At 40.2% G+C, this 10,162-nt stretch overlaps 1 protein-coding gene across 1 annotated transcript; it reads left to right on the plus strand.

Annotated features, from left to right (window-relative positions):
• Positions 1-1,456: 1,456 nt before the first annotated feature.
• CGA (glycoprotein hormones, alpha polypeptide) lies at positions 1,457-9,580 on the plus strand. The gene is made up of 4 exons (XM_027694402.1): positions 1,457-1,548; positions 6,466-6,572; positions 7,526-7,710; positions 9,167-9,580. The coding sequence occupies exons 2-4, from the start codon at positions 6,473-6,475 to the stop codon at positions 9,242-9,244; spliced, it is 363 nt and encodes a 120-aa protein (XP_027550203.1). The 5' UTR covers positions 1,457-1,548; positions 6,466-6,472; the 3' UTR covers positions 9,245-9,580.
• The last annotated feature ends 582 nt before the right edge of the window (positions 9,581-10,162 follow it).

Genomic DNA, 10,162 nt, shown 5'->3' on the forward strand with positions numbered 1-10,162 from the left:
TGTTACACTGATCAGTTGAACAAATGGAAGAGAAAAAAGTGTGTGACACCTTGAAGCAGATAAGGTTGTTAATGAAGACAGAGGTGATAAGGTTCCGATAAATGTGTCTGAAATAGCTAACAGAGTCTGGGGCTGTTGCTGTTACTAAAAAGAAAATCGAGGCAAGGGAGAAGAAAACTGAACAGCAGAAATCTGCAGAGGTGTGATTCTCCATATCCAACTATGCAAGAAACATTTTGTAAGAGACTGTTTTGTTAATCAAAGCCTCTCTTTCGCAGGGACACAAGAAGCTGTAGGGGGTCTCTTTCAATATTGCATCTCTAACAGTGCCTGACACAAACCAGGTGCTTGAAAGGTAATTTTAAGGCTTTGGATGCTTAGGAATTTTTTGAATCTATAAAACATTTGTAAATTTCTATGGGTAGGACAGCGAGCAGTCCAAGGTAGTTACCCCGGACCCTCAGTGATGAAAAATAGGTGCACCAGAGTGCATAACTAGGGTTTAGGCAGTTAACTTCTGCAGTGAACTTCTGACTTATGAAGTGAACCTCCTTCAAGTCTCCAGGACTTGAAAACACAATAGGGCCTTGAGCACCACCCCGGGGCTGTCTGCTTTGCCAGGGGATGTTCCCAATAGGCATTTGGATATTTGCCTCACCTTTGAGGAGGGGAAGGAAAACGTTGAATGAATGCAAGCCCTGCTGTGCCACTTGGTCTCGGTGCCTCAAGTCAAAGCGGAACCCATCTTATTTAGCCAGAATTGACATAGACTCTGTCACTTGAAATTGAGGACTTCCAAGTCCCTAAGCCTTAAAAATCTCACCTTGGTGCAGTTTTCAGAAGTGCCTCCATTGCATTAAGTTTATTCTAAAACCAAGATAAGATCTTGCCAGAAATCTTACCTTTACAGAGGGGATCATACTATATTTATCCATGCATTCATTTTCAGGACATTAAATTCAAATGGAGGTTATTCTTCCACATGTTTGTATACGTCACTGCTGCTTTTTATTTTTTTATTCTCTGCTAAAATGATGCCATTGGTATAGAAGTAGTTTATGCTGGGTTTTTTGGGGAGGGGGTTTTAGTATTATTCTCCAGTTTAATGAGAAGTGCTAGGAAACCTTAGTAATTTGTCCTTTTTCAAAAGTGAGATTCTGTTCACTGAAAACTGAAGCAAAAAAAAAAAAGGATGTTCAGTGTTTGACTTCCCTAAGAAACTCATACAGCACTGAGTTTGTGCTCTCAATCTGACCTTTCTTTCATTATATAAGAAAAAAATAATCTTTATGAAAGTCAGGTTGAAGATAAGATCAGCATGGTGGGCTGGTAATTACATAAAGTGATGTTCAGTCATTAGAGAAAATGTACAGTTGATCCAATGGCTTAGTTGTGGGCGAGGAATATGATCTAGCTTTTACAGGTATAAAAGAAAGATGCAACTTTTTCATACATCAGTTTTGGGAACTTATATCCGAGAGTCGAGGACAGATCAACTTCAAACACCATCCTGCAGTTTCTCTGATTTATTCTTGTTAAACAAGTGAGGTAATATATTTTTAATTTTTTATCACTGTTGAAGGGGAACAATTGCATTTTTTTTCACTTTATTTCCCCTTCTCTCCATTTCATTCTCTCTCTCTTCTCCTTCCATTCTGTCAAAGTTTTTACTTTGAAAATTAACTTAAAGGTTGCTTTGGAACTAAAACATCAGTGCTTGGGGTTAAACTAGTTTTGTAAGTAAGAGAAGATGAGGTTCTAGGATTGGCTTGCAGGTAAATGTTAATAATGTGTGATTTCTGTTTGGGTCCAGTAATTTTTTGTTAGTAACTGTGTTTTTCTCCTGCTCAATGTTGTTGCTGTCAATTGTCAAATATTACACAACCTGTTGTACTAGCACATCTTTTAGAATCTTTAAATTTCCAATCATGATCAAATATGTTAAGAGAAAGGAAAAAAAGATGTTAGTGAAGATTTTTCAGCCTTCAGCAGTTTGCAAGCAGATTACTGTGTGTATGATTTGGGGCTGCAGGTGAAGTTTTGCAGTTGTAGTTCACTGTTGCTCTGACACAGCTGTACCTCGTGGCCAAGCACCCCATAAAGAAATGAGCACAATGTGTAGAGTGTTTAACTGCTGTTGGGTATGACAGCACCACCGTCACCCTATGGAAAAATATAGAAGGACATGTCAAGTTTATGCTGAACTCATTAGGTTATTGCATACAATCAATACAAAGGATGGCCCTTGAACAGAGCTTGCTACCATGTCTGTGTCAGGACATGGCCCACAGAGTTAGACAAGTGATTCTGGTCCAGTGGAGCTTCACATGAATGTAAAGCACCCACAGAGTCCCACACATACCCGAGCAGAAGACCTGATTGCAAATACAGGTGATTGCCTGTCTTTTTGATGGTAACTGGTAGCATGATAACTTATTCACAGAAGAAGACAAGGTATTGTAAATAATGAGATGAGACTTTAACTACTGAGAAAGAGTTAAAATTACCATCTCTCCAAAGAGATGCTGAAATTCATGCATTATATAGTGTTGCAGTAGCTTAAGAAAGATAATATTTAATAGAACAAAGTCAAAGTTTCCTTTGATTTGATGGTGAGATGAAATGAGCAGTGTAGACACTAACTGGGTTAACCGCACAGACACAGTTAGAAAACCAAGTAAGACCATCAGGCAAAACAGCTATTGCATTGGAAAAATAGAGAAGATCACATCTGCGGTTTATTGACAGGTCTCTTTGGTGGTTTTGTATGAGCCTGACAGTCTGACTCAATAGAGGAAGTGCAAAACTGCAATTTCAATTCCCCTTTTGGTTAATGTAATATAAAAAACTTCCCTCTGGGATTCCCTTAAACCCTCACAATGTGCCAAATTATAGCATTATGTGTTCTTAGAAAAATAAGGATGAGGGATGCCATTGTGCCTTCAGCAAAGAGCATGAAATCACAGGAAAATCGTTCAGGGGTTGTGACTGGCATCGTATTGGAGTCATTGGAGCACCCAGGCTATCAAAAGACTCAGGATGATGTAGAAACAGGTTGGTAGGAAAAGGCTGTCTGTCTCCTGCTGATGCATGAGACACTCCAGCTGGCTTCTTGTACTCTGGGGAAGGTCCCCTTGGATGGAGCAGGGCTTAACATTAAACTGTGGAATTGTGTCCCAGTGCAGGCAAGTCTGCCAGCAATCACACCTTCTGTATGGTGCTGGAAAGAGCACATACAGAAAATAACCTGAAAAAAAGCCTCGTTTGCTGGAGGGAGGGATCCAGCCAATCCATTCATCCATCCATAGATGCTACAGAGCTCAGTGCAGTTCCCAAACATTTGGCAGGACCATAGGAGATTGTGGATCTAAACAGTGTGAAGGATCACCTTTCTCCTGCAGACACAGCTTACTCCTGTTGAGGTAACAGGACACAAAGAGCTGGCAGCTGCTTCTCAGGAACCTGACAGCCACGTTCAATGCTTTCATGGGGCTTCAGTGTTAATGGCATCCCATTTCCTTTGCCACCCATGATCAGGTGTAGTCAGGAGACTATTTCTTGTATTTATAGGTTTTTTTAGTAAAAGCCCAAGCAGAGATGAATAATTACAGGCTGCACACAGCCTCCATGCATACCTACTTTGAACTGGCTTTTTGTTATGTCTTCCAAACACTTATTTCCAGTGCTTCCACAATTGTTGCTAATGTTTTTCCTTGTGATTTTCATTGTCTGCTTTTAACTCCTTTATCCTCTGTTTTCTGCCAGCATGAACTGACTCAATGGGCAGGTGGGAGGGAAGAGGCAAAGTCACTTGTACTCAGCACACAGCCTTGTCACCTGTTAACTGCAACCTTATTGTCTCTTAGCCATTCTTTTTAGCTGGGCTTCAGATCATTCTCTTTCCTCTATTTTTTTTCTGTCTTAATTAGAAAGATGCTTGTTTCCACTGCCTTCATTCATTACGCTGGAAAGCATTGCCTTGCTCATAAACTGTTTCTTTCCACTTTGCTAACCCCAGTCAGGTAGGGGTCATGCTCTTTTTATCCTGCCTTTAGTCTCAGCCTCATATGCCTGGGCAAGATCTTTTTCTGATTACTGCAAAGATGGAGCTTTCTTTCATCTTTTTTCCTGGTTTCAAAGGTTCCTTGTAGGGCTTGTGCTCCCCTGCCTTCTGAACTGCTGCCTTTGAGGACTGCATTGTATGTCTGTTTAATCAATGAACCAAGACCTGATGACCTATGCGTAGCAGCCCCACATCCCCATATATCTCTGGGAATTTGTGCAGTGATAGAGCATCACACTGCTGATCAATACTCTCTCTGTACACATCCCAGTGCTCCAGGTTCACTCTTAGATAATGACACCAAGCAAGTGGCTTCTCTCCTTGAACAACCTCAGATTTGCCTCTCCCTCCAGATGTGAGCAGGCATTATTTGAACATTTGCATCATTGTGGTGGTCCTTGCAGAGATTTTGCTGGGTAGGTGCAAAATCTGCAAAGAAATACATTAGCTTTATGTGAAAACTATCTTCATTTAATTATACTTGATTTTCTACCATCTTTCCTGGTTAGTGTTGGCAATGCCTTCTCTGATCAGTATAGCATGTTGAAATAACCTCTACAGCGTATCTCTAGATTGATTTCTGTGTTGCTGGCATTATTGTCCTTCTCATTGCCACTTCACTTTTAGAGATGTTTGGGGCCACAGTTTGATCTGTCCCTGGGGAAATTTATCATGGAGTAGGAGCATTGGCTGGTGGTGTATTTGGAAGAAGAGAAGCTCTGAAGTAGTTAAAGATTTCATGTAGGGGGTGGGGGAGGTTGTTGAGGGTTTTTTGCTTGCTAAAAACAATAGCTTTCGGTATCTAAAATGTATATATCAGTGTTGTCAGCTTGGGGTCTTATCCCACACATCAGTCATTAGCATATCACGCTCTTCTGTGTCAGTTTCAGTCTTCTTAAATCAAGGGATAAGGTGGTCTATGCAGGCACAGAAGAAACTGTTCAAAAGATCCAGTTGGAAGAATCTGGAGAAACTCATGCGGCAGTTCAGGCACAGCCCAAACAAGTTATGGGCTAGCTCCAGGCATGGCCTGAGGTGGTGACTGCAGAGGTGGAGAGATCTGCATGATCAGATAACATTTCTGAGAAGGAAGGTAAATAGTTTGGTGATTAGAAACTGTGTGCTTGGGTTTCCGAGTGGGTTGCTTGGCTGAAGCCAGTAAGGAAGAACTGTGGCTTTGTTGCACATTCACAGCCAAGCACCCACTCTTGAGGGTGAAGATGAGCAGTGCTTAGCCCAGAATTCATCACAGGATTAGCTGCAAGGGCCTGGAAAGGCCTCCTGTTGAAATGTGCTCTGTGTCTCAGCAATAAAAAGACTCTGAAACTCAATCCTCCAAGGTAAGGCTGTCCCTGGCCCACCAGGTTGGGCAAAGGAGCACTGCTGTCTCCATCACCTGCACAGGATGCCCTAGTTTGGTAATTTAATACTTCAGCATCCTTTCTACAGCTCTTTCATCTCTGGACCCAATTACTTCACTGTGAGTAATTAGTTTCTAAAGGAAGGACTCAGGTGTATGCTTTAGAAGAAAATAATTTTTAAGGGGGAAGTTCTGCAAATCAGTAAAATGAAGCCTAAAAGAAACCTCGTCACTCTTGCATGGTGGGATGGAGGAGAGAATTGGAAGAGTAAAAGTGAGAGAACTCATGGGTGGAGACAAAGACAGTTCAATAAGTAAAGCAAAAGCCACGCATGCAGGCAAAGCAAAACAAGGAATTCATTCACCACTTCCCATGGGCAGGCAGGTATTCAGCTATCTCCAGGAAAGCAGGGCTCCATCACGTGTGATGGTGACTTGGGAAGATAAAAGCTATCACTCTGAACGTTCCTCCCCTCCCTTCTTCTTCCCCCAGCTTTATATGCTGAGCAGAACCCCATATGGTATGGGATATCCTTGGGTCAGTCGGGATCAGCTGTCCTGGCTCTGTCTCCTCCCAAATCCCTGTGCATCCCCAGCCTTCTCACTGGTGGGGTGCCATGAGAAGCAAGCACTGCTCAGCAATAATGAAAACATCCCTTTATTATCCATAGTTTTCAATAAAAGTCCAAAACATATCCCCACACTAGCTACTATGAAGAAAATTAACCCAGTCAAAACCAGCACACCAGTCTATCATAAATATTAGACAGTTATTACATTTGAAGTTTTGGTGCTGTGGCTTATGTTACTATTCAGAAAGAAAAGAATCATTAGGGCCAGGAAGAAAAGCTTATTTTTGTTATTGTGATTAAGTAAATTTTCTGAGCCTGTAAAATGCACATCAGTATACTGCATTTTCAGTTTTCAATCCTGGTTCTAAATTGTCTCTGTTACTTGCAGTGAAAGCTGTACCATTGTATAGCCTAGAAACTGGTACTGTACTCAGTGCAAAACAGTCTTTCAAAAATGTTTGTATTTTCAGGCAGATCATGGATTGCTACGGGAAGTATGCAGCTGTCGCGTTGACCATTTTGTCTGTATTTCTACATCTTCTTCATACTTTCCCAGATGGAGAGTTTCTCATGCAGGGTAAGCTGCTTTCAGCCTTTAGAAATAGGACAATTATTCGTAAAGAGTATTAATTAAATTTTCACATGTTTTATGAATGTGGTCATAAATCTTATCATTCAGTTCCATTTATTGACAATGAAGGTATAACAAATCAAGATAATTTCACTGTGAGTATGCTTCCTATTTCTTTTCTAAACTTGATTTCTCCAGGTCAAGGATGTCCCAGATTACCATGCTCTCATGTTGACGTAGGGGACCTTAATCCTTGGAACACTATCAAATAGAAACATTTGGTTTCCTGTACTCTTGAGATCTAAATGACAATGTATCACCAGGAACAGCAGAACTATAGCTTCTCATCATAATATGCAGGATATTTTTCCTCTTTAGAGCCCAGAATATGGGTTGTTGGTAGTGTACTATTTTATGAAAGATGCATATTAGAAAGATTTTAGGGGTATTTTGGAGGTTGAACGTCTTTTTCAGTTAGCCTCAAACCGAATATAGAAAAACGTGATCTACAGAAATCTTGGGATCACCAAACATTTTAAAAACTCTCAATAACAGAATCTTGCCTGAAAACAGTCAAAGTCTAAGAAGGACTACAAATCCTGATGGTGCTATTTAGCTATCTATAGCTTGTAGGAAGTTTTCTAGGGACAGCTAGTGCTGTAGACATACAAACAAACCTCCAAAATTGTCAACAAAATTGAAAAGAAAACCAGAAAAGATACAATAATAATTGTGCTTTACCTAGAAGACCACAGTCTAGTTTTACAGCTTGTGCATGTTGCAGAGATGAAGAACCCTAAAGAGGAGAGCTTTGCTGTCCATGCTTTTCTGTTCTGCAGACATCAAGAAGAAGAATGTGGCCAGTGCTTCCTCTTATTGCCTGCACTTGCCCTTTCTTTTTGAAATGAAAATACAGCTGGAGACCAACTAAAAGTCTCTTCCTTATATTTTTATGGCAGGTTGTCCAGAGTGCAAGCTAGGGGAGAACAGATTCTTTTCCAAGCCAGGAGCACCCATCTACCAGTGCACTGGGTGCTGTTTCTCCCGTGCCTATCCCACTCCGATGAGGTCCAAGAAGACTATGCTTGTTCCAAAGAACATTACATCAGAAGCAACGTGCTGTGTAGCAAAGGCTTTTACCAAGGTGAGGGTGTGAATGAGACCTGCTTAAGCTTCTTTTAGGATGCAATATTAAGCTGAAGCAGTGAATAGAGAAGAATATGGTTTTGCTGGAGGACACTGGAGAACTATTTGAGGGAAGAATTTTTGGCATTTATATCCTTTGTGCCTTGGTTCTTTCTTTTTTTCTAAAGAGGAAATTAAAGCATCAACTAGTAGTGATCTGGTATTCAGTTGGGATGTGGAAATTGGTGCAGTGCCACTGACTTCAGAAAAACTGTTTGGTCTCATGACACCAGTATTTCTGGTAGAGGACTTGACCCCTAATTTTCAATTCTTCTGGGTGTGCACCCTCCTCTTAAATGCTATGCAGTGTGTATTTGATTTTAATAAGTCAATTGTCTTGCTTCTTTCCTGCATAGGCAGAAGTTCCCTGGAAAGGTGTCTGGTCAATACTATCAATTACATATATGGGAATGAGGGACCAAAACCATCTGTGCTCATTAGATTAATTGAGATTGTGGTTTCCTTTTAATATTATACCAAGAGGGCACTGTGAATGTGTGCAACTACTTGAGCCTTTAACAGTCTCATCTGGAAGGTTCTTTTAAAGAGAGATTCTCCTAAATCTGCTTATTTTGGGAGTGATTCTGCTCCAAGTGAAGAAACCTTAAGTTTAATGTAATAAACAGTGAGCTTGTTGAAACCAGCTAAGGTGTCTATCCTATGGTGACCTGAATCCAGCTTGTTGTGCCAAATAGAGGCTCAGCCGAGTTTCCCACTCACAGATTTGGTGCATTTGAGATACCTTAGGGTCCTGAAGTCATATGTGCATGGCTAGCAGACCAGAGCTTCTAAAGTGACACTTCTAGAGTGACATGGGTTTGGTGAGATCCCCTCTGGCCTCTCAAACAGCAATTGACAGCTCAGTGTGTGCAGCTGAAGAGAGTGCTGGGTGATGAGAGCCCAGATACCTGACTTAATTATAGACACCTATACCTGAACCCATCCTGGCTCTTCATCTGAGGAGAACATAGATCTTATTCTAGATCAACAACATTATACTTGCCCTGAAGCAGCAACTAGAATTTGTTTGTGAGTATATATATAAAGACTGTGGTTTTGGTCTTCATTTTTATAATCCCTATGTGAAGTATTTAAAGGATACTTCCTGATTTTTCCATAGAGGGTTACTTGATACTTTTTGAAAATTAGCCACTTTGAGAAGTGTCCAAATTAAGGACACCAAATTTTGTCATTATGCGTGTCATGATTGAAAACCTTCTTTTTACAGCTCCAAAAACACTGATGGTGCAGTTTCATAGGTAGGTGTTGAGGTCATTCGAGTACACGTACCCCAAAGAGCCTGTGTACCTTGTGGTTAGGAAAAAGGCTTCAGACATCTTTTACTTGAGAATGCTGATTTTACTGTGTAGCTAATCCTAATTATTCGTTTTATGTGTGTGTTTTCTTTTTTTAAGATTACCCTTAAGGACAATGTGAAGATAGAAAACCATACAGATTGTCACTGCAGTACCTGCTACTATCATAAATCCTAAAACCTGTCCCTTTGTTAATGATCAAGGACAACGGTGAATGGAATGTTTGTTTTTCAGCTTTTATAGCACCACTGTGTAAAATCTTATGTTTTCTGATCAAGACACTGGCTAGACCTTTGGATAAGATAGATGGCTATGTCATTTCCTCTTTGCTTCTTCATGCATTTAACTAAGTCTAATTATTTGGATTAAGGATAAAATACAGCACTTGCATGACAACCAAACACTTGATCTATTTTTAAAATAAACTATCAGTTAAATCATCAATGTTTATTGAGAAAAAATGGTGATTTAATAGCTTAACACACACATAAAAAAAGATTCTGCTACAATTAATTTCTAGATTTTTTTTAATGGGAGAGGGATTGAAGGAGGAAGGGAGGGGTGGGAAAGTGGACAGAAGAAGCAATAATTTCTCCCTTTTCACTTGATGATTAGACTTTTTGAACATGGAGCACTTTGTTTCTCCTGCTTCTCTTCTATTTTTTTCTTTACCCTGTGGGCAGAAAGTATAACAGTATATCATCTATGCATATATGCTGTTGTTCTGTGCCATCCTTTATTTTTCTTTGAATTTAATCTTCTCCCATATCGATAGGTAAATGGACACAGAATCAAACATTATAAAGAATTGTACATTTTCATGTAGCAATGGTGGAATAGAGTAGTGGTACAACAGCATTAACTGTTTAAGCTGTTTACCTTCTGTTTATCTTCAGCATGGTATAAGGCTTTAGTAATTCCTAAATGCACTGTGCTAGACCCAGGTATACAAATTGAAAAGGCAGGGAATGTGTTAGGTGTGAAGAGGACCACAGAATACGTACTCAGAATACATGACCTTATTATCATGTACTTGTTCAGTTGTAGTGGGTTGGATCACGGTCTCTGGAGGAACTGCTTACAGGTCTGGAGACT

This window comes from Neopelma chrysocephalum, unplaced genomic scaffold (assembly GCF_003984885.1).
Source record: "Neopelma chrysocephalum unplaced genomic scaffold, ASM398488v2 Primary Assembly neopelma1_23b, whole genome shotgun sequence".
NCBI lineage: Eukaryota > Metazoa > Chordata > Aves > Passeriformes > Pipridae > Neopelma > Neopelma chrysocephalum.